Source organism: Scylla paramamosain, chromosome 1 (assembly GCF_035594125.1).
Source record: "Scylla paramamosain isolate STU-SP2022 chromosome 1, ASM3559412v1, whole genome shotgun sequence".
NCBI classification, from domain to species: domain Eukaryota; kingdom Metazoa; phylum Arthropoda; class Malacostraca; order Decapoda; family Portunidae; genus Scylla; species Scylla paramamosain.
In genome coordinates, this window is record NC_087151.1 from 8,509,540 (window position 1) to 8,535,041 (window position 25,502).

Sequence of the window (25,502 nt, forward strand, 5' to 3'; positions counted from 1 at the left end):
GCAAATGCTTATATTTTACTTAACAAGGCTAAGGATTCTGTTTGGAGTGATTATTAATAAGTGATTTAATCTTTTTGTCCACTAGCAGGAATTTTTTTGGTCCTCCTCCTGTTGGGATTGTTGAGACAGTTGGTGCAGCTTGAAGCTAACTGTCCTGTGAGTAATGGGCATGTCCACCCAATATTACATCAGTTAAATATTGACAGGCAGTGCTTGTATTGTGTTTTGTTGGCTAGCATTGTGTCCACACTGTTACTTCTAAATGACATGCTCCATCAATGGCAAGTGCTTACAGTGGTTAGTGGTAGTGTGTAGAGGACTTTATACCTTAAGGTTCTCAGAGAGAAGTGTGTAAAATTATATTTAATAATTACAGAATTTTTTTTTTTATAAGACTGAAGATGTGTAAGACTTCAGAGAGTGAATGACTACCAACCTAATACAGACTTGAATGGAATCATGTTTCCCAGTGTGAAATATTCAGCTAAGCTATAGAATGAGAATTTTGGCTGTTAAATTTAACAGAAGAGATGCTCAAACTGGTACACAAAACTGAGAGTATGCCATACAATATATTATCTATTCACTTATTACTTCTCAGCTTTCTCAGAGGACAGTGGCACTGGACTCATGTTTTGGGCTGACTGTTTTTAAGGCAGGATTGAATAAGCAAATCTTTGTGTAGCTCTTTTTTATTAAGCTTTGGCATGATCACAGTGACTTGACTCTCTTTTGCAACTGGATTTATTGCTTCTGGATTCATCATACCTACATGTACCTACTTATTACAAAGCAGCCACATTAATGAAATTTTATTTATTTTGTAATTATTCATAGGAAATAAATATGTAGATAGATAGAAGTGGGATACTGTATTTAGTTTTACATACATAAGTTTATTTATCACACTGAACGCTTTTGAATATTGTTTGATGGCTGAGTAATGAAATATTTTTATGATAAGTATTGTGACACTTGTAAAAAGTATTTATTGATACTTAAGATGATATTTGTCTCCTGTATATAGGGAACTGATGTAGCTTTCAGTTCACACAAAAGCTATAATGAAAACTGCAGAACTGGATTTTCAAGTGATATCTTCTGACAATTTCAACTTGTATCTTTATACATATCAAGCCTATGTATATCTGCATTTGACTTTCCAACATACTGAAAGAGGGACATTCATGTTGAATTGTAATTGAGTATATCATGTACAAAGTGGTAGCAAAACGTCTCAAGACTAGACCAATGCACAAGAAAGTTTGGCCATCATCCCTTTCAAAATAGACTACTTGAGCAACAATGCAGTGCCATTACCATTGCTGAAATGCATTCTTGAGATCTTGTTTTTGAAGTTTGTCAAGCACCTTGTGGAATTTATGCTGAAACACTTCTGTGGCATCAAAATTACATTCCCTCAGCTGCAGCTTCATATTAGAGAAGAAGAAGTCATAAGAGACCAAATGTGATAAGTAGGGCAGGTGTGGAAAGGTGAACTTGATATTATGGTGGAGAAGCTCACATGTTATGAGAAGTTAGCGAGAGATCCATCGTCATCACAGAACATCTTTTGGCCTCATGCCACATTTTTAGATACTGCTTTTTTAAATCAGACATGAGAATTGCCTGCACTGTTCTGTATGACACCACTAATTACAGCAATGGCCTTAGTGGATCTTCAGTAATCCTCATTCATAAGTCATCATATTGTTTCTTCATAAGTTGGGACTAAGCTTGTGGAAAATTGTCTCAACTTCTTATCACCGTCTGGTGATGTTCTGCCACTTGAATTGTATGTACCACTTGAAACACCATGTGATTCATTGTTTCATTGCTGTACATGTGCTGAATCCTGTCAAAGGTTTCCTTTGCAAATTTGCTGAGTTTGACAAAATTTAGTACTTGCTTTCTGCTCTAATTTGCAATCCTTGATAAAATTGCATATGCCTGTGAATATGGTCAAAAGAACTCCTGTGTTACAGGTCATGAAGTTCATAGAACAACACCAATCAGCCAGTAGTGCTCAGCATGTGTATCCCCATCCTGTCATCCACTGGTGTGCTGTGAAACTAGTCTCAGAACTTTTTGTACCACCTTGTATAATATTCATAAAAAAACTAAAGGGGAATGAGTATGGCTAAATTATATTTATATGGAAATCTGCTAGTGTTTCATGAAAATACTATTTTTACTAGTTTAGAATGTTGGAGTCTGCATATGATTGTAATTCCATGACTGAGCAGCTTGTCATCATCATCATCATCATCATCATCATCATCATCATCATCATCATCAGTCTTTCAGTAAACTGCAGATACTGGTTTCTCTCAACCTCCATTATTCTCTGTTTGTTGCCCTGATGTTTATATTTTGCCCATACCCCATTTCATAAAGTGAGATCAACTTTGTTAATTATTTTGGTGTATTTATGGCTCTAGTCTTCAATATTTATTTTCATGTATTTTTGAAGTTTATGTACAAATTTCTCAGATGATTTCTGCCTCAGATGTGCGAGTCTTGTAGTGTTTTGTAAATACTGTATTTAGGTCTTGGTGTGGAATTATTTTAAATGACCAGGCATGAATCTATGACCCCAGTCCAAATGTAGGCTGAAGCAGCTGCCACCCAGCTTATTCATCTGTTCATATATATATATATATATATATATATATATATATATATATATAGACAAGATTTGACCCGGCCAATGCCAATGGCATAAATTTACAGCACCTCACATACCCGCTCTCAGTGCCAACGCCTTGAATTTACAATGGCAACTTTAGAAAAGTCTAGACTGTTTATTTGTTAATTGAACCTGACAGAAAATAGACTGTGTGTACTCCAAACCTTACTTTAGCCTGTGGGTGTGTAGGTAACCACATGACAAGATGCCCTTGGAAGCACACTGACTCACAATTTCAGAGTAATGAAAGTGATGTAGGGTTGTGCCTGGAGTCCTGCTTCAGAGAATACCACATACTTCTTCACTTCTTAACTGATTCAATACTGCTTATGAATTGTATCTTTTTGGGAAAAAGTGCCATCACATTCTCAATCACACACGAATTACAATAGCCCATTGATTGTTTAGTGAGGTGAATAATATAATACCAACACTCATTCCCTCACTTACTACAAGTAGCCTACCAGTCATATGTACATTGATGTGGTCATTTACCATTACTGAGGTGACATAACACTATTCATAAACACTGGTGGTGGCCACAAGTTGCTGGCACAACAAATACCACTGCATTGCTATTTGTCACATTATACACACCCACGCCAGGCGACTTATAATGTGGGTTTCAAAAATTTTTCACTTTGTTAAACTCCTTTTTACATATTTTCTCACTATATTTGTCTTTTAGGATTTTTAGTACATAAAAGAAAAAATTGAAAATTGACTGGCATCACGGATGGATCCATGGTTAAAAAAAACGCTGGCGCAGCGCAGGTTAAAGGAGGGTGGCCAAGACAAGATATACAAGCATGCATTCAGTATTTATAGGCAACCTACATGTATACCGTATTGTGTAGTACTTGTGTTTTACATTAGTCATTTGTACTTAAGGATACATGGTTGGCACCTCATCTGCTCATTCCTCTACTCCCTCACACAGTGATATCCTTCAGGTGAGTGGGCACCCAAACCAAGGTGTACGAACATGTTAGTGATAAGAGAGTAATGGAATTATGTTGGGATGTATTAGGATCATTAATTGCCCAGAAGATGCTTATAGTGATTTTCATGCTACAAAATTCTAGAACCTCTTACAAGATTTTTCATTTGCTCTGTTTCAGCTGTGAAATTTGGATTTACAATTAAAATATCTTTTTTTTTTTGTCTATATATTACTAAGATAAGATGATCTTGAGACGGGAGTATTTGAGACTAGATATCACACTTTTTTTTTTTTTGTATGAATAAAATTTAAAGGGAAGGGAACACTCAGAGTCATCAATCTGGATCCTTTTTAGTTGCCATTGGTCTCATGCCTAAAGCAGGGCAGATTTATTGATAATGATGTTCAATCAGTTTTTGTTGAGTTTTATCTGATAATTTTCCTTGACTGAATACTAACCTGTTATGAGAGTTTATCTAAAAGCCTCTTGATATTCAAGATACTCATATCTATGGATTTGGTGATAACATGGATAAAAGAGGCATTATGATGTGTTAAAACAAACCATAAACTCAAGTTTTGTACTCATAATCATGCAAGGAGTCTGATCAATAACCTTTAGGGCAACTAACAATATTGTTTCAAATCCTGGTTATAGTTCTGTTCTCTTTCTTAAAATTTGAGACATTTTGCTATTTTCCAATTGATAGTAACTAAACCTTTAAGGAATTTATGAAACAAACATGGGATCTGTTGTTTAACTTCAAGCTTTTATTTATTTATTTTTTCTTTATAAAGCATTGATAATAGAAGGGACAAACTTATGAAAAGTAGGTTTTGACAAAACATGCTGCCCATCACCACATAGAGTTAATTTTGACAAAGCCTTGTTATCTCGGTATTTATCTTTTCTTCTACTGAACTATCAAGAATTTTGATTTCAGCAGATCATCAGTGAGAACTGAAGGAATTCTTGTTGGATTGAGAGTGACCATAGTTCACTTTAACTGTTTAATATACATATGTGTGGACATGATTTTCTTCTGGAATTGAAAAAAGAACATAATGTAACAGTTTTCAAGGCAAGAATCTAGTATGTTATTTCCATGACTGTAAGGTGAATTTTATCAATTTCAATTTCTGAAGCACATTTCTAAAGCAAGGGATCATTTCATAGAGACTAAACTACATGAATGTCCATTTTGACAAGGTTATGTTGACCATTGTTAATATGATTTCAGTAGCTGTTCATAAAAGAACAATCTTGCAAACAACTGGAAAATTTATGAAATAATTCTGATAGCATTTGGTTGTGTGTAATTTGCAGTTCTATCATGAGCACTTGTGGTATTAGTGGTACAGAAAGGACTCAGAGATGGTGTAGGACAAGAGAGAAATCAGTGCATTTTTTAGGCTTAACATGATCAATGCCATAATTTTCCATCCCATACAATGTTTCATTGCACTACCATGCTTACTTCTTGTAGTTGACAGCACTGTATGTGGGAAAAAAATATATATATATATTTTCATTGCCACTTTTTCTCTTGATGTATTTATTTTGTTCATATGCTATAATCTTTGGGAAATGGTAGGTGATTAAAGACACAGATATGTGAGAGAAGTCCAGAGGGATGTATGTACATGCACATTAAGGCCAGCCACACATTAGCCCTTCAGTAACTACATTGCACTTAACATGAGATTATTGAAGTGAACCTTGTAAAAATATCAGTGAATAAGTAAAGAAAAGAAAAGAAACAAAAAAAAAAAAAAAACACTGCATATGCTTGGATTGAAAAGATGTTTTCATTTTGGAATTTAATATTTAATTAGATATTAGTTATTTGGATGGCATAGCAAGTGATAATTTTTTGTTTTCCATTTGAATTTGCAGTTAAGTCTCTGTAACAAAAGACTTCTTGTCAACACTTTTTTTTCTAATGTTTCCGTAATTTAATTGGGAAATGGATTTGAAATGATCTTTCGGATGAAGTTCGTAGTAAAATAGTACATGGGAGTACAAAAGGTAATGCACTACAGAATGGTTTGCAGCTTGGCCAAAGAAAAAATTACACTTTTAAGACATTTAAGACTCTCATACATTTGTACAAACATATCTAGGTTCTAGCTGTTTTCTTTAAAGCTCCATTATATATATATATATATATATATATATATATATATATATATATATATATATATATATATATATATATATATATATATATATATATATATATATATATATATATATATATATATGATAGTGAACTATTGGTTTTTCAGATGAATTTGCATTTGTAATAACATATTACTTGAGGCTCAGACACTGGAAATGAACTTTACTAATATAATTACTATAACTTGAGGAAGTGAGATGTAATGTGCCTACCAGTGTTGAGCTGCAGTGACAGGATGCATGCTTGGTTAAATTTAAGAAAGTTAAATGATGAAACAAATTTTATTTTTAATAAAGTTCATGATATAATCAACAACCAGCACTGGATTGTTGAAAGTATATGTAAAAGCAGCAGCAGCAGCAGCACCATGAAATCTGGATAGATGAGCAATATAAATGACAGACTCTAAGCTCTGAAGCAAAAGAAAATAATTTATATTTTATTATTTGATTTTTATCAGAGAATAGTCACTAGCTGATGTGATGATTTTGTATTTTTAGTGTTGCTAAAGATCTCCTTTGTTACATGATTATGTAGCTACCTCAGTTTTGTACAATGTATATTTATAACAAGCAGTTCAAGTGTTTACTTTTAATAGATCAAGTTTTCAGCACATGCTATATTGCTCTCAGAGCTGTCTGGATGAAGAAGTAGTCTTGTCTTGGGGCTCTGGAATTTTTGTGTGTATCTATGATGCTTCTGACTCTGGGTTGTCTGAGCACCTCTAAGAATTGTTGTGAGTGATGGGGAAATCTTGATTCAAACTCATCATGGGCTTGGATTTAGGCAGCTGTGGTTTGAGGTGACAGCTGGTGTGATAATTACTGATTATTTATGGGATCCAGATGTTTCTCATCAACCAGGGATTGAACACCAGTTGTTACTGATATAACTATGACATAAAAACCTGCTATCTTGGATTGGTGTGGTCAAAATGGTACCAATATATTTCCCAAGTGTCCTCTTTTGAGGTGGTTTGCTGTAGAATGCTGGGGCATCTGGTCATTGATTGACTGATTGATTGATATTACATATTATAATACATAGTGATGTACATAAATGATTCCATTTTCTTTAAACATCATTTCTGACATCATATATTATGATACAAGTGTAGTAATGTACATAGTATGTGCTTCTGTTTCCTTTAACAATTATTACAGACAGTCATCTGAAATGTTATTTCATGCATTGTGTGACCATGTGTGTGCACTATTGTTTGAACTTTGATATTCATCTCAAACTCAACTCATCTTCCTATAATACTATGCAATTTGTTATTAAAGTAACAATCATTGTCATGAGAGGTGATGATTTATGTCTCAAGCTAAATGACAATGCCAGAAGCTTTATTTTCATCAAATATAGATGTTATCAGAACAATAAACATTACAATATTTTTGCTTTGAAGTTGGATTGTTTGAGCTAATGAACTTGTGTAAAGCACCAGTTGAACACTTGTTTTATCATTTGTAAACTTTGAACTGCTAATCAGTGTCTTTTTTAAGTCATGCTATTGAAGAAAGGTTATTATGGAAGTGCATAACTGATTAGTCCTTGAGGCTGTTTTCAGTTAGGGTTACATAATGGACATGTGCAGATTAATAAGTTCTTAACACTTGCATGTAAACAGCTTATTTTTTCTGCTGAGGCAGCAATAAAATATGCAATGCATCTGGAATGGTTTTACCTAATGACACACTGAAGATCCATATTGGAGAACTTTTGAATTTCCTAGTGCTCAAATCACAACTTAGCATGTTATGAGGACTAAATAATGTAAACTATTGATTTTCATGTTTTCTTATGCAAGATTAGTTTACACAAAATATGAATTTAAAACAGTGAGGAAATTCTAGTGCATTTATAATTAAACCATCTACGAAAATGGAAACCCTGAGCCTGGAGTCATCCTTCTACTGGTTAAAAGGGGATTAAAGAATCCTTTGAGCTGGGTGGTAGGGACCACATATCTCTGTTAAGGTTATGAGAAAGAGCTATTCTCACCAAAAAACTGCCACAAAACAAGATCAAACTTGTAACCTTTTAGCCATAGAGCAACTCACATGCTGTATTCAGGGTCTGAGTTCAATATGTGATTTCACCTTGACAAACTTATTCATATCTTATTTATAGTTCTAAGGAGCTGCTTATTATGTAGGAAAATCAGTTTTGACATCAAAGTCCACTTTATCTTTCCTTGTTACCCTGTAAGTTTTCCTCAAGGAGTGACAGTGATAGAATTGATCTGGAGATATCCTGTACATGTATAATTTACAGTTGTGCAGCAGCCATCTTGTGTCACCATCATAATATTTCTGAGAGGTAGGTTTTATGTCTGCCTGTATCACTTTTTGGCTGCTCACTAAACCACATCATCAAGTAATTTAGTGCAAGATTTTTTCATAATATTTCCTAAGGAACTTTGTCCCATGTCCTTCTCAGTTTATCTGCCGGCACTCCACCTTATTTAAAATGTTTACCATGCTTCCTATGCTTTTCCTGTACATGAAAAAGCCCACATCAGAGTGTTCTCAACTGTGTAATGTTCAAGTCTGCTTTTCACATGTCATTATTATTCTCCCCACTATAAAGAAATTGTTTTTATTTGTATACTTTGTTAGTTTTAACCCTTAATTAGTTTTTCATCTGTTCTCTCACTGTCAAAACACACTTACATCCCATGTCTTCAGATGACATAAATAATAGACCATGACATAAAACAGTCACATGTGTCTTTGCAGCTGCTTCTCATTATAAAAGAACAGCTTTCTTCCCTTCAGCTCCACCATACAAACACAGTAAGCACTTAATTATCACTTAATTGTGTTATTATAGACACGAGTTGTCAAACAACCCAGAGCAAAAGATCTTACTTAAAGCTTAACATAACCTACAATGCTTATTTCTGGGATTCCCCTGAGTAGATGATCATCACAGAAGAATCTCTACTTGCACATGGCTATGGATTTCATCATTATTGCACTTTGTGGTAATATTTGCAACAAGTGGACTTAAATAATTTAGATGAGAGCAGTACATTTAGTGGAAAGTGAATTGAAATTAAGACTCTAGGACCAAGACTACTTTTTTACTTCTCTGCACACAGATTACAGGATGAAAATACAGTGAAAATAAAGCTGCTCACTGCATACAATATTTCACTTGCATGCCTGAGTATGTAATATACTGTGTATGTAACATTGATGCAAGATTAATGTTTAAGTGTATATTCTAATAATAATGATAACTTGGTGTGGCTTAACAAACTAGATTTAATCCATCTTCACACACATACATACACACACACACTAGAGTGACATCCCTACAAAGATAAATATGCCATATCAATCTTTTAAACTCTCTCTCTCTCTCTCTCTCTCTCTCTCTCTCTCTCTCTCTCTCTCTCTCTCTCTCTCTCTCTCTCTCTCTCTCTCTCTCTCTCCTTCACACACACACACTCACACGTCCACCAGCCTTGCCACATTTGCCCCCTCCCGTGCCTGTGGTGGTAGATCCTTCACCCGTATGAAATGATGGTAACAGCTGCGGGTGTAGTCTGTCATGAGGTCCTGTGTTGCTTCAGGAAGGTCCCCTGTCTGGCGTGCAGGTGAACCAGTGTAGATGGCAAAGGGTGGTACAACTGTCTCAGGAGGAAGCACTGTGTTATCAGCAATCATGCAGCAGTCTTTGAGTACACACCGTCGCCCCTGTGAGAAAGAGAGAAGTGAACTTTTTTTTCATTCTTGCTTACTTATTCTGGCTAGTTACTCTAGGTACTTTGTCAAGTGAGACAAAGGAAAACTGAAAAAAGAGAGAAAGGGAGCTCAGGTCTTGTGATATGCTATTATGTCAATCAGATGAAAACTACTACAGTTAGGGCAGCTACATTACACCAAGATTAGAAAGTATGCCTGAAACAAAAACAAGAATAAAGGTATAATAAAAGCAAACGAATCAATATTTCAAATGCACTTACAATGACACAGTTTTTTCCAATGTAAACATAAGACCCCACAGCTGCTGCATTGATGATAGAACCTTCACCAATGTAGACATGGTCCCCAATATGCAGTGGGAAGAAGGCAACTCTGTATGTGAGGAAGAAAGGAATTCAGATCTTATTATCCTAACCCTTGCACTTTCCTTACTTAATTCACACTCTCAACCTTCCTATAATTAATCTCCTATCACTTTATCACCTCATCCTATTGCACACACACACACACACACACACACACATATATATATATATATATATATATATATATATATATATATATATATATATATATATATATATATATATATATATATATATATATATATATATATCCCTCTCACATAAAATTGTTATCCTATGTCCATCTTTCTAAAACTTTGTGTACTTTAGACATGATCAAATGTAGTATTTAAGACACACACACACACACACACACACACACACACACACACACACACACACACACACACACACACACATTATAACTATAACTATAAGATGGGGAATGAAACAATAAATAAGACAACAAGAGAAAAGATCTGGGAGCAATTTTCTCAAAGAATTTATCACCAGGAAAACATCTTAATAAGATAACTGGTGAAACTCTAAGCCTACTAAGAAACATAAGAGTTGCCTTTGTTTATCTGGATGTAGAGATGAGAAAAATAATCACCAAAATGATGCATCCAAGACTGGAATATGCAGTGGTAATTTGGTCACCACATGAAAAAAAAGCACATAAGAAAGTTGGAAGGAATACAGAGAGCAGCAACAAAGATGATAACAGAATTGCAAGATTTATCGTATGAGAAGCAACTAGCTAGAGTGCAACTCTCAACCTTGGAAAAGAGATGAGAGAGAGTTGACGATTGCATTGTACAGATTACTGAGTGGGATGGGAAGACTAGATAGTGAACATCTCTTTATAATGAATAAGAGAAACAAGAGGACATGGAAGAAAATTAAAAGTAACCACCGGCAGAAAGGACATAAAGAAGTTTAACTTCCTTCATAGAAGCATAGAGGCATGGAATGGACTGGAAGGGGATGTGGCGTGTGCTACAAAAATTCATGACTTTAAGGAAAAGTTGGATAAAAACAGTTATGGAGACGGGACAGTATGAGCTTAGCTCCTTTCCTGTATGTCACAACTAGGTAAAACTAGGTAAATACATGCACACACACACACACACACACACACACACACACACACACACACACACACACACACACACACACACACACACACACTCTCTCTCTCTCTCTCTCTCCCTCTCTCTCTCAGTGCTTTCACTTTATACCCACCCTTTGCTGAATTTCTTGAAGGGTGGTCTGATCACAGCCCTGGAGGAGATGACACAGTGCCTGCCAACCCTCACGTTAGCCAGGTCACCACGTATGATGACCCCATTGAGGACAATCACTTTGCCGCTGAGCACAATGTTCTGTGACCCACAAAGTACACTTGCACGACTCACTCGGTTCCCAGTAGCCTGCACAGGATGGTGGTGTGTCACTTTTCAATTCTGGTGTTACAGGTACATACTGCTACTAATCTCAGTTTCATTATCACTGCCATTATGATTATCACTGCCTGCTATATGGCCAATGTAAGGTGGTACAACATGAGCTGCAGAGATCTTTAGACATCACACAATACCATATATTGAAATGATGCTTTCCAATGGTAGAAGTAAATCAATAATGGTTTTGAGTCTTGTTACCTAAGAATTTCCCTAAACTCTCTGGCACAGAACTATTTCCTTTTTCCTTTTTTGTGGCACTACATACATCTTTGGGAAGTGATAAGTTGTGTACTCTAACTGAAATTCCTACCTAAATCAAAATTAGTTCTCTATGAATGCATCACCTGATCATCATTATATAAATAATCAGACTTAAAATTCCATACAATTTATGATGTGTCATCTGCCTTGTCTGCAGTCTAAGTTTACATATTCACTTCACCTTAGCATTATGTATTCAGTTGCACTGGATGGAAGAAAGGTAAGACGTGTTAATTCTGGGCACCCTATACTTTCCAGATTGCATTCCACTTCGCCCGGTGTCGTCAGGAAATTAGTAATGTGTACCAGCACATTATTATCACATCTACCAACACACTACTACATATGAGAAGGGAATGCGTCGACTACTTCCACAATACTACATGAGAAAGGAATGAGTCATGTGTCTCCGAACACATTACTACAGGTGAAAAGAGAATAAATCATGTCTCCCAACATATTACTACAGGTGAGAAGAGAATGAGTCATACGTCTCCCAACAGATTATTCTACATCTACATATCTTTTCACTTACTACTAGTGCTCACATGCCTCTTACCGTCTCTATGTACTGCGCCTTGGGGTAGTACGAATCTTCCAGCTCCATGGCGAGGGTGGGGAAGGGTCACGTCCACAGCACACCCTGGAACACCCAACACTCCTCCCCCTGTTTGTTGACAGCGATCCCCGATCAGGTGTCACACTCGTCTACTTGCCGCACCACCCAAATGACAAGCTAATGGAAATATATATACTTGGTAATTCCAGCCAGCCACACACTGAGCTTACACATGAGTAGATTTTGACTACTGAATGCAAGTAAGCTAAGGCGTTGTAAGATAAAAGAAAAAAATGCATTTCATCCTTTTATCGAAACTGGTACAAAGCCCCATTTATAAATAATAGACCTACGAATTCAACCATCAATGGAAAAATCATCTTTTTTTCATAAAACTGACGAAAAGAGAAGACAAGAGGAAAATATGGTCATAGTAGTTAGAATTCGAAGCAGGAATCAAGATTTTCACCAGTCGGCAATCTCGAACCTGTTTATCTGTAAGCTGAGACCTCCTGCTAGGAAAAGTTTAGTTGGTGATATTTTTTCCTCCCCGTTGTGAGGTCCTGACCTTTTCTACAATATGGTAAGGTGTGTGTGTGTGTGTGTGTGTGTGTGTGAGGAAAGGCAACCATCACAGGTAGCGGAATAGTCTCATAGAAGCGCATTACTTCAGCCAGTCTATCTCTCCTGGAGGTAAACATGAAGATATTGATCAAGAAATCTAGAGTTAGTAGGACCCTGATTACTTTCAAAAGTTTATAGATGAGATTACATAGGTTTTAAAGGGTATTTCCATGGTCCCAATGACAGAACAGGATTTCTACATTATTAACACGAGAACCCGACTAATCATCTCCATTCGGCACTAGTGGAGACGTGGGGTTCCCGGCTGGCTGGGGCGCGCCCTGCAGGTCTGAGTTGCCCCTAACCTAATCTATCCTCCCCTGACCTGAAAATACATGTTAAGGAGAGGGGGGGGGGGGATGGTTAAGATTAAGGTTGAAGTTGTCCTTTCTGTATTAATTAAAAGTTTTAATTAAGTTTTGTGGTATTTATTTAAAGTTGGTGGTAAATTTATAGTTTAAGCCAATGTCCCCAATCTCTACCCACGGCCCACGGCGTTATTATTAATTTCCGACAAGTAGTGTAATAATTAGAAATGATGTGAATAGTGAGAAGAACAAAATGAGGTAGGTTATTACCACGTAGTGTGCAATGGCTTAAACTATAATAAAACCCTAACCTAACCTAACCTAACCTAACAACTGAAGTTCAGGCAACAATACACCATTTATGTTTACCTGTGGACTTAGAAAAAGTTGAGAGCGCTGTGCATTCCCAGGCCTATTGTGGCGTTATTATTAATTTCCGACAAGTAGTGTAATCATTAGAAATGATGTGAATAGTGAGAAGAACAAAATGAGGTAGGTTATTACCACATAGTTTGTAATGGCTTAAACTATAATAAAACCAAGTTGGTATTGAATTACTTTTCCTTTGATTTAGTTTATTGTTCAATTTAGTTTTGATTTAGCTGTTGTTAATAGATATAGAAATACTAGATTAGCTGCCACCAGTCATGTTTTCTGCCAAATAATTCTGACCTTGCTGTATATGGTAGTGTTTTAGCCGGAGATCTGTAAAGCACTGGAAAAACTTCATGACAACCAGGTTGAGTTTTATTGAAGTTAGCCTCTAAATAACAAATAAAGTTTTCAAATTATTTTTCTCTCTACTGAATCACAATGATATTTCCAGAAATTAGTTCTGTTACCTTGGAGTTGAGGGACCTTCTATAATGGGGACTATGATAACAAATCAGTTCATAATAATAATAATTTAAATTAATTTGTTATAACAATTAATTAGTGCCTCAGGGGTTTACCTTAATTTTTGGTAGAAAACATCCTAATTGTGTAGGTGTTACGTTCAGCTGTAAGTGTATCACTGGTGTTTGACTCCTACCTTATCAAAGAACAGTTCCCCTAATCTGTTTACTTTCTAAATTTTGTTTCCCCCCTCAAAAAAAAGTTAATAACTAACTGGAAAAGGGAATTCTACATCCTTCTTCTCTTTGTGGACAACGATATCAGTTAGTCTCTGACAAATAATCAATACACATAGGTACAAAAATGGTTGTTTTCATATGAACAACCTTTAAACAATCCAGGGTTACGGGCCCTGACGAACGTACCTGTGGACAACGATGTCGGTTAGTCTCTGACACTGAAATCTCATGCCCAGGCTTATATAGGCTGTTATACATCCCCGGAACTAGTCCTCCACCTAACTAATAGACATAATTTTGCAATATCCTTATTAGGCCCCTTCTACATTCACAAGTTATTCTTGAACATTTTTGCTAGTGGTCCTACATACTCCTGGATTCTGACACTGTCTATTAATAATTTTTGGATCTAAATTTTAACAGAATTTTTCTCAAAATACAAAATATTATCAGTTCTGGCATATTTTCTCTTAGTCTACAATGTTTTGTGATTAGGATTTTTCATGTGACTGTCTAGGAGAACCTGGGAATATGGTTATTTTCCAGTTGCCTTGTAAACCAAGGGATATTACTCTGCCCCATCTGCAAATATCAACAACTAATGTAATAATTTGTAGCTTATAATTTAATTTAATTTTCTTGTTCTAAAGTTTTGCTGATTCCAAAAAGTATATACAAAATTTTGTTTACACAACCAAGAAAGTAAATTTTTATATTCATGACTGTTCCTTAAGGGTATAAAATTTATTTCATGGGATTTTTATTATTTGGATGGTATTCTCTCTCTCTCTCTCTCTCTCTCTCTCTCTCTCTCTCTCTCTCTCTCTCTCTCTCTCTCTCTCTCTCTCTCTCTCTCTCTCTCTCTCTCTCTCTCTCTCTCTCTCTCTCTCTCTCTCTCTCTCTCTCTCTCTCTCTCTCTCTCTCTCTCTCTCTCTCTCTTATTTTCATTTATTTATTTCTCTTAATTGCTATTTTGTCCCATGACACACTGGCAACTCAGACCTGCTGGATGCAGCTCAGCAAGCCAGAAACCACGTCTTCATTAGTGCCCTTTGGTCTTTGTCAACTTGGGCCACAACCAAGTTGGACCAGTGCATACTAACTTGGCCCTTTGCATAGTCAACAAAAAGAAAGACTTACTAGAAATTCTAATATAAATTTAATCTATTCCCTTCAAGCGCACAATGCATATTTACATGGTACAGTAAGCTGCGGTCAGTTGCTAAAAACAAAAGTAATAAAAATATATATGCTAAAGCATGAAATTATATTGACAGAAAACAACTACTACTTTTAATCAATTGCACATTGCAGTATTGTAGGAACATGCTTTCAGGCAACTTATTGCAGACCTCTCACCCATGTACTCCTCCTAGAGCTTAACAAGTTGACCTTGATGCTTTGTGTGTTTGATACATTGTCTTAGTACCTTCCCATCTGAGAAGAGACACTTGCAAAGTTACTAGTTTGGCCTAGTCACTGAGTAATTTTTTTTTAGCAAGTAAAAGCTGAGTTGTCCTTTGTGCTTCTTCCTGTTTAGCCAACCTTCCAAATTGTTATTTGTACAGATACTTTTACTGAATACACACCACGCACTAGAAGGCCAAATGTCAGAATAGATCCAGGTAATTTTAATGTAGTCTAGGAGACTTACATGTGCCTGAGAGCTGTTTGTTTTCCTGTAAAATCTTATGAAGAATTCTTCAATATACTCTGTGGGGATGTAAGGCAATGTCAGGACTTTCCTGAAGTATTTATGGATTCCAACATTATTTGTGTAAGCTATTTGCAGGCCTAATTCTTAAATTTTCTACCACACTGTCTGCCCCCAATGAAAGTTGCATTCTCAAATTATCACATCTGGCAGGAGGTTTTGAGAATTGCATTCCAAATGTTTGCTTTAAAATCAATAGTAATTTTCTTTATTTTTAATTCCTCACCAAGATCTTTAGTCTTTCCAAAAAACCTTTTTGTGCAATTTCTGTGTCTTTTCCCAGACATCAGTACAACCAGTAGTGGCACTTATTTCAAATTCTTATCACTTTGTACAAATGTATGAATACTAAAAAGTTGAGTGAAGGGACATCAGACTACTTTTAAAAGTTGCATTAGCATACCAATGCCTTGCTTAGTAGGGATAGTTGTTCTTCTGTCATGAATTGCAGATGTCATCAGCCACCAACAGAAATGTCATACCCACAGGAAATTTTGAGAAATGTGAGCATGACTTATTTCAAAACTTAAGTCAAGGGGTTCAGGAGGTGGAGCAGTCCTGCACTTACAATTTCCTTGTCGGGTGAGGTAAGGAGGTCAGAGGCTTGTTAGGATCAGCTTCTCTACATAACACCATCAACAATGTCTGCTGTTAACCTGAACACATCTACAGCTTTCTTTTTTACAAGGGCTGAAACTTTACTTGTTATTGCTGGGCATGTTTCTGGGGGATGGCAATGAGGATTTTGACCTCTGACATAATTTTCAGCTGTTTCTTGTACTGTAGCTCTGCAATTTGTATTTTATTCCTTACAACACATTGCCAGTGCACAGCAATGCTTGTTTTTCTTTTTAACATGTATGGATAGCCCAAGCTGTCTACCAGCTTATGCTTTCCTCTCTGAGAAGATAATACTTTTCATATGTGATGTCTTTATTACAAGCTGTAGGTCTGAGTTTGGGATCGTGAGTAGGAGTTGCACTAATCTCTCCAGCATCGACAGGTGTCATGCTCTCATTCAAGGGAGTTGTAGTAGGAATCTCAGGAATCTCACAGCCCTCAGAGCTGCATGCATCACATGTCCAGTTGTTGTCCATCCCGTCTCATGGCTGTCCAGTACTCTTCCCTGGTGACACCACTCCCACATGTTCTGTGCTGTCATTGCATACACCTGTCACACACCAGTGCCTCCTGTTATAAAATTAATTATTGCCATTTTGCAAGAATAAAAAATCCCTGAAAAAAAGGAAATTTCCGTACATCTGAGAACACTTAAGATTTAACAGCAATATAATACCTGTTGGTGGTACATTGTCCTGCATACCAAGCAAAGGTCAACCATTCTGCCCCAGCAACCTCAGTGGTGACTGGTGACTGTGACCTGCATTGTGTGATGCCTGCTAAGAAACTTTTTTGATTCACACAAGACAGTGTCCCAAGGTTTGATAGGAAATGAGCTGAAGGCCACAATGTCACAAGGTTTGAAAAGAAACTAAATGAATTCAACAGAGTCACAAGGTTTGACAGGAAAGAAGCTGAATGCAACAGTGTCACAAGGTTTGACAGGAAACAAACTGAATGCAAGTACCACAAGATTTGACAGGAAAAGAGCAGAATGTGACAGTTTCACCAGGTTTGACAGGAAACAAGCTGAATGCAACAGTGTCACAAGGTTTGACAGGAAACGAGCAGAATGTGACAGTTTCACCAGGTTTGACAGGAAACAAGCTGAATGCAACAGTGTCACAAGGTTTGACAGGAAACGAGCAGAATGTGACAGTTTCACCAGGTTTGACAGGAAACAAGCTGAATGCAACAGTGTCACAAGGTTTGACAGGAAACGAGCAGAATGTGACAGTTTCACCAGGTTTGACAGGAAACAAGCTGAATGCAACAGTGTCACAATGTTTGACAGGAAACGAGCAGAATGTGACAGTTTCACCAGGTTTGACAGGAAACAAGCTGAATGCAACAGTGTCACAAGGTTTGAAAAGATATGAGCTGAATGCGACAATATATATATATATATATATATATATATATATATATATATATATATATATATATATATATATATATATATATATATATATATATATATATATATATATATATATATATATATATATATAATAATGATAATAATAATAAATGGTTTATTATTTAGGCAGTTAACAAACTGAAAATGTACAGAGGGGGTGGGGAAATGCTTAACATTAATCCTAAAGGTAAGTCTAATCTAGTCTAATCTAATATGTGTGTGTGTGTGTGTGTGTTTTAAATTTGGTGTAATTACAATAAAATTGTATTTGATGATCCAAGTTGGTATTGCAAAATGGTCTGGGTTGGATGCACACTGTCATGGTAAGGGAGTAGGGCATTTCAGAATACAGGCCATAATCTTCCTGGGTGCTTACTTCACCTAGTTGGCTACCCTGTAATGGAGGGAGAAGTGGTTGAATGATACACATCATTTCTATTTTGGCTCTTGTTAACTTCCTCTTGAAAGCCAAACATAAATTTTTTCATGAAACACATTTGGCAATGCACTGGTATCATAAATTAGGGGATGATGTCAAGCTGTGCCAAATTATCATGTTGATCCAACTGTTGTTTAAAAGATATATGCCAAAAAAAAAAAAATGCTTCTTAGGGTCTGAAATGGATAGTAATTCTAATCAAACCCTAATTAATCCTAAATGGGAAGACTTCATTCTCCTTGGATATCCCCAGAAATTGCTCACTAAAAAATATACTTTTTCATAATGCTATTTACATTACAAAAGTAAATATGAATAGAAAGTATGAGTTGTGTCTAGAGGATGGCTGTAGGCCATCTACAGGTCTCTACAGGTCTCAAGGACTGGCAGGACCTTTTTGTGGTCCCCATTGCCATGTTTAGGTCTAGCTCCTTGAGAAACCCAATCTATGGCACCAAAATAATTGTCAGCTTTCAGGGGCATATTCCTGCTTGAAATAACCACTGTCATTGGCTGAATCTACAAATGACTGTTGTTGAGAGAAACAAAGGCACTACATATGTGCATCAAAGCTTTCCACTTAATAGTGAATGTTAGCTGGCAGGTGAGAGATGTCTTCCTGTGTTATGCAATCATGATTGGTCTTATATGAATTTGTTTTCCGGATGTTGAGAACTCCTTTAGCTGTGTGGTCCACCAACACTAGTAGAATATCTGCCTATTCTTTATTAGTGAGCCATTAGTTTCTATCTTTAGGAAGTCAGTTGAATCAGGGGAGGTACCAGTAATGTGGAGACCAGCTAATGTAGTACCTATCTTTAAGAAAGGAGATAAAACTTTAACATCTAATTATAGACCTGTCAGCTTAACTTCTGTTGTAGATAAAATAATGGAGTCAATAATAGCGAAGAACATTAGGGAACATTTAACATTTAGACAAACATAATTTGATAAATCAGTCACAACATGGCTTCATGAAGGGGAAATCTTGCCTGACGAACTTGTTAAGTTTTACAGTAAAGTGTACGAGGCAGCAGATAATGGTAATAGTTATGACATCTTTTATCTAGACTTAAGTAAAGCGTTTGACATGGTACCCCATCAGAGGCTCTTGAGAAAGGTTAGGGCACATGGGATAGATGGGAAGTTGTTAGGCTGAATAAGGTCATGGCTAAGTGACAGGCGACAGAGTTGTAATAAATTGCTCTAAATCCGAGTGGAGTCATGTACTCGTAATTAGTGGGGTGCCACAGGGATCATCAGTATTAGGGCCATTGTTGTTTTTAATATATATATTAATGACTTGGATAGTGGAATTAGTAGTGATGTTAGTAAATTTGCAGGTGACACAATGATAGGTAGATTAATTAGGCCAGAATCAGATGCTATCTCTTTGCAGGCAGATTTAGATAGGATGAATGAATGGACAGACAGATGGCAAATGCAGTTTGATATAAAAAAATGCAAAGTACTTAGCATAGGTAGAGGAAAACCACACAGTAGGTACACAATAAACAACAAAACTCTGATAGGTTCAGGGTACGAAAAAGATTTAGGAGTTATAATTAGCTCTGAACTCTGTCCAAGAAAGCAATGCATAGAGGCCAGAAACAGGGCAAATAGGGTATTAGGATTCATTTTTAGGAGTGTTAAAAGTAGGCCTGAAGTAATATTAAAGTTATATTTGGTGCTGGTCAGACCTCATCTAGACTGTGCTGTGCAGTTCTGGTCCCCACATTACAGGAAGGATATAGGTCTATTAGAATCAGTACAAAGGATAATGACTAAAAGGATACAGGGGATGAGGAGTATTCCTTACGAGGCGAGATTGAAGCTGTTAAATTTACATTCTTTCAAGAGACGTAGGTTAAGAGGGGATCTGATAGAAGTCTTTAAGTGGTATAAGGGTTATAACAAGGGAGATGTAAGGAAAATTCTTAGGATCAGCAAACAGGACAGAACAAGAAATAAAGGGTTCAAGCTTGAAAAATTTAGGTTTAAGAAAGACAGGAAGAAATTGGTTCTCAAATAGAGTGGTAGATGAATTGAATGGACTTGGTAATCAAGTTGTAGTGCTAAGACATTAGGGAGTTTTTAAGAGAAGATTAGACAGATTTATGGATTGGGATGATAGTGGAAATAGGTAGGTATATTTCATACAGGGGCTGCCACATGTAACCCTGGTGGCTTCTTGAAGCTTCCCTTATTTCTTATGTTCTTATGTTCTCATCAAATATTCTTGTCTAACTGACTGTTTTCTTGCTATCTTTTATTGTTATTTTCACATTAACTGCTCATATGATCTCCCCCAACTTTACTGCATAACTTTCTGCTTCCTCTCCCTATATTCTGTCCACCTCTCTAATGCAAGAATTAACCATTATTCTCAGTCTCTCATCCATTTTACTGGTAAACTTAGGAGCTGCCTTTGTATTTCCTGTCAGTGACTTAAATTCTTTCAAGAAGAAGGTTTTAAGATATATCTCTATGCAGTTTTTTGTTTTCAGACTGTTCTCTTCAGGGACTGGTACTTTTGGTGGACTTTTCTTTTCCGTTTTTGTTGCCCTAAGCCTGAACCCCTCTTATATAAAGAAAAAAATGACATTTAATTTGAGGTATAGTGTTTTATAAGAATGGTGATAGTTTGCATTTTTTCCAGAGTAATGAAGGCTGGAGATGGTCAGTAGATGTCACTTACAAGGCACATCTTGGGAGTGATGCTGGAGGTGGCAGGGATATCAAGTCTTCATTATACACTACCTGGTCCTTAACAAACCTGCAGGTAAGCACTGTAGCTAAGATGTGTGTGGGTGCCTTCTTTGTTGTTCATGTAACAGGTGGAGCAGCAGTGGATGTTTACAGAGTCAGGGAAGATAGTCCAACACATCATTTGCCAAGTCTAGTTTACTTTTTTTTGGAAATGGTGTTGAATTTTACTTGAAATAAAGATAGCAGTCTGATCCTCCTAAAGTAAAGATACCAGTCTGACCTTCCAATATCTTCTAAAGTAAACCATATACTTGTAATCTTAGCTTGGAAATTAGTTAAGACAATGCAATCACTAACCTTTCATATCATTTGTTTGATTTTCTCAAGGAGCTTGAGGAAAATATTTTCTATGGAGCAGACACACCATTATTTGACTGGAGGTAGTCCATACTGCCAAACCCATGAAGTGTGTCTCTTGAGACTTCATCATATTAATTCTTTAGTAAATCACACTCTTTCTGTGAACTATTTGTATTTCATAAAGTAGAGCTTATGTGATAAGATGGCTATGGAGAGAAATGGATGGATCTTGTTTATTCTTGTAAAAAAACTGCAGGGAGTTGTATCTTTATCCACTTGTATTATAAGACAGAGTAATCACTCCAGTATTGACCTAAATTCACTGCAGTTTAAATGGTAGTTTTAAAGTTAAAGTGACTTTGTGGCATGAGGTTCTGCTCTGTGGCTCGGTGTGTCACTACTAATGGCATAACTGGCCAGGCTCACTATTGCATGACCAGGCAACTGATGCATAGCATTTAGGGTAGCTTGTTTGCATTTTGTAAGAATGTTATGGAGGTTGCAGAAAAAATAACAGTTGTTCGTAGTTATACGTAGCACTTAATCACACATTCAGGTAAGTACAGGATATGTGCAGATTTATTACATCATTCTGTGCCTTGCTGTCTTCTGGAGCATGGGATGACCATGTGAGATGAGCCTTTATCTTTTTCTGTCCAAGCATTCCTTTCTTATTTGTTCAAGCATTCTGCCTCATCCTGCATTTCACGCATACATCCTCCATTTTCTGAACAGTTACATATAGTGCTTATTAAAATAATTTGGCATCAAGATATAGGTGAAAGTACCAATGTGTGGTTTTCATAGAGATACTAAACTAATTTATAGAATAAATGTTTAGGTACTTCACCTGGATACTAATTTTCTAAGCTCTGTGCATTATTTGAAGGTGCATGTGTGAAAGTGAAAAGAAAAGTGCTAACAGAGGCAGAATGGAATGCTTGGACATAGATAAAGGCTCTTCTCCCTCTTGGTCATTCCATAAGGACATGCTCCAGAAGTGAGCAAGGCATATATATATATATATATATATATATATATATATATATATATATATATATATATATATATATATATATATATATATATATAAATATATATATATATATATATATATATATATATATATATATATATATATATATATATATATATATATATATATATATATATATATATATATATATATATATATATATATATATATATATATATATATATATATATATATATATATATATATATATATATAATGCATACATCCTTTGGTTACCTGAATGCTTGATTAAGTGCTAGGTATAAAACTTTTCTGCAACCTCCATCACCATTCTTATAAAGTATAGACAAGCCACTCCAACTGCTAAGCATCAATTGCCTGGTCATGCAATAGTGTAAGCCTGGCCAGTTATGCCACTGGTACTTGCACCTATCCTGGATATGGTGGTATTCATAGATTCAAAACACAAGGATAGGATTTTTAGGGTGTGATTTCTTATAGGACTTTTTAATGGGGGTGTATGTAGTGCAGTGGTTAGTGCTCCTGGCAGCCCTTCCTGATCTTGAGGGTGTGGGTGCTGCTTCTATAGGAACAATAAACTCACTGGCTAGGTAGTAGAAAAAAGACCTTTGTATTCTTAGGGTTTAATCCTTTTTTAGGGTTAATGTATACTGTAGTGCATGTATAAACCAAAATGTACAAACCAAAATATTTAGGACAGTGCATGCATTCATAATTTGAAAACATTTATTAAATGCATGCATTGGTAACTACCCTTTCTTGAAAATATTCTAGGATTAACCAGATAAACCAAGATTGCAAAATATTTAGGACAGTGCATGCATTCATAATTTGAAAACATTTATTGAATGCATGCATTGGTAACTACCCTTTCTTGAAAATATTCTAGGATTAACCAGATAAACCAAGATTGCACCTCCTAAAGAAGGATTTTCATTCAAGGCAATAAAATACTAAATGATTTTGATTCAAGGCAATAAAATAATACTAAAAAGGTTTTGTCTCCTATAAAATACTAAAAAGGGTCTCCAGAGAATAAGTAGCAACATTTCACTATAGAATTTATTAAAAAAAAAAAAAAGGCTGAGTGGTAGAGTCTCTTGACTTGTACATTTGGATGCTTGTAACTGGCAACACTACCAGTCCACACAGTCTTACACACTAAGTATCCATAAGTTTTTTTTATTCAACAGATGTTTTTGAGGTCTGGAAGCTGATGAGTCCAGCTGCAGCAGGAGTGATAGCAGCAACCAGAGCCAACAGATTCAGGTCCTGCAAATATAAGAAGATATATATATTAATATGCCAGGTGAGCAAGAGCAATAACAAAATTTATGTATAGTAAACATATCCCTCTTCTCCTCATCACCCATTTAACCATACTGTAAAAATCAGTTACGCCATAGAACCCTACGTACAGTTGGTTCCAAGGATTTTTGTACGCATCCCTGCAAGGTGAGGGGCAAAAAATCTGGCATAACCACACAACAGCAGGACATCCCCAAGGTTATGAAAGCTGTCAACAGTGTTGCTTGAGAAACTTGTCATGTAATTGTCTAGGCAGTGTTAGCAACAGCCATTGCCAAGTCATTAGGGAGCTTTAAGAGGAGAAGATTAGGCAATCTATTTATGGATGGGGAGGATTGATGGAAATAGGTATTTTTCATACAGGAGGCATTTTTCATACAGGGACTGCCACATGTAGGCCTGATGGCTTCTTGCAGTTTCCCTTGTTTTCAATATTCTTATGTTCTCCATCCCTGTTACCCGAAACTTGGGGGACATTGTGTGGTTATGCCAGATACCACCCTCACCTTGCTGTGATTTTCCAGAATTGTTCCAAGCCAACTGTACCTCTCCTTCATTTGCAACTCATTTATATTTTCTTCTTTCACAACTTATGTTATACTATACTCTCATCCCTGAACATTTATGCATGAAGCCTCACCATTCTTGATCTCCATCTTATTCCCTTCAAATCTATATAAAGCCCTTTCTCTTCTATCTACATTTCCATTAGTCTTTTTTAGTTATTGCTTACAATATATAAAACTAATAGTACAACAAATGCCTCATATACATACCCAAGTTTGGCTCATTTGACCTTTTTTTTGTCCCTCACACCTGTTCTGCAAGTGTACAGGTAGACCATCATGGTGATGCCTCATATACATAACCAAGTTTGGCTCATTTGGCCTTTTTTTGTTCTTTTTTTGTCCCTCACACCTGTTCTGCAAGTGTACAGGTAGACCATCATGGTGATGGAAGTTTGTTAATAACATCCTATATAAAAAACCTGTTCCTTAACATTCTTTATGAATGTTAACATAACTAATTATTCATCACAAATGAAAATAAGAACATTATCAGTATTCATTTTCTAATTTTAGTCACCTATGGCAGCTTTCTTCTACCTCCAATTGTAGTGTTAGGCTGGGCAATCACACTTCTTATACCTATATTAATGACAAACTAGCATAAAACATTGTGCCAAAGTGTAACAAAATAAATATATATATACCAAGTACTTTTTTCATTCATCCCAAAGCTTGAGAAAGATGGAGTCCATAGAAAAATAAAAAAATTAAGATGGACTTCATAGAAAAACAAGACTTGTAGAAATATAAAGTTGCATATGCTAAAAGCCATTAGAGACAAGTTGAAAGCTGAATTCTATCTAATCAAAGAACTAAATTCTAATCGAAGAAAAAAAGCGTTATTAAATGCTAAAGGGTCGTGAAAACTCTTCTCACTAGTGAAAACTCCTCCTCTCACTAATGAAAAAAGTGATACACGGTAGCTGTAGCAAGAATTTATTTGGATGAAAAGGCTATTAGATATAGCTACTGCACTTGTCCTTAACAACATGAAAAGGTAATTTAGCACATTGATGGAGATTGTGTAGTGGATCAGTGCTACAAAAGAATGGCAGAACGAGAGAGGGTGGGCAAGGTACAGTATTTTTTGTTAAAGATGTGAACATTAAGGTTTCATTTATTAGGCGCTTGAACAGTGGAAACTGTCAATAGCTGTAGATATCGAGAACACT

The 25,502-nt window shown here is 36.0% G+C and overlaps 2 protein-coding genes and 1 long non-coding RNA gene across 27 annotated transcripts in view; 1 reads left to right on the top strand and 2 right to left on the bottom strand.

Annotated features, from left to right (window-relative positions):
* Positions 1-8,892: 8,892 nt before the first annotated feature.
* On the bottom strand, positions 8,893-12,402 carry LOC135099714 (dynactin subunit 5-like). Its single transcript, XM_064002181.1, has 4 exons — positions 12,165-12,402; positions 11,124-11,311; positions 9,795-9,906; positions 8,893-9,525 (listed from the first exon to the last, which is right to left on the bottom strand). The coding sequence occupies exons 1-4, from the start codon at positions 12,210-12,212 to the stop codon at positions 9,277-9,279; spliced, it is 597 nt and encodes a 198-aa protein (XP_063858251.1). The 5' UTR covers positions 12,213-12,402; the 3' UTR covers positions 8,893-9,276.
* Positions 12,403-12,595: 193 nt separating this feature from the next.
* Positions 12,596-24,973, top strand: LOC135099790 (uncharacterized). Its single transcript, XR_010268384.1, has 3 exons — positions 12,596-12,747; positions 21,026-21,148; positions 23,647-24,973. It is a non-coding gene; the product is annotated as an uncharacterized LOC135099790 (long non-coding RNA).
* Positions 23,061-25,502, bottom strand: part of LOC135099722 (uncharacterized) — a 353,588-nt gene continuing 351,146 nt past the window's right edge. For all 25 annotated transcript variants that reach the window (XR_010268324.1, XR_010268323.1, XR_010268314.1 and 22 more), the window contains 2 exons: positions 24,538-24,684; positions 23,061-23,725 (listed from right to left, as the gene is read on the bottom strand). The gene's annotated coding sequence lies outside the window, so the exon portion shown is untranslated. The remainder of the gene's footprint in view (positions 23,726-24,537; positions 24,685-25,502) is intronic.

Bases quoted from the DNA above. Each gene is read 5' to 3' on its own strand.
- LOC135099714 (XM_064002181.1), bottom strand. From the start codon at position 12,212: ATGGAGCTGGAAGATTCGTACTACCCCAAGGCGCAGTACATAGAGACG. The intron at 9,907-11,123 runs GTGGGTATAAAG...CCTCACATACAG, and splicing joins TTCAAGAAATTCAGCAAAGG to AGTTGCCTTCTTCCCACTGC. The intron at 9,526-9,794 runs GTAAGTGCATTT...TCTTTCTCACAG, and splicing joins TTGGAAAAAACTGTGTCATT to GGGCGACGGTGTGTACTCAA.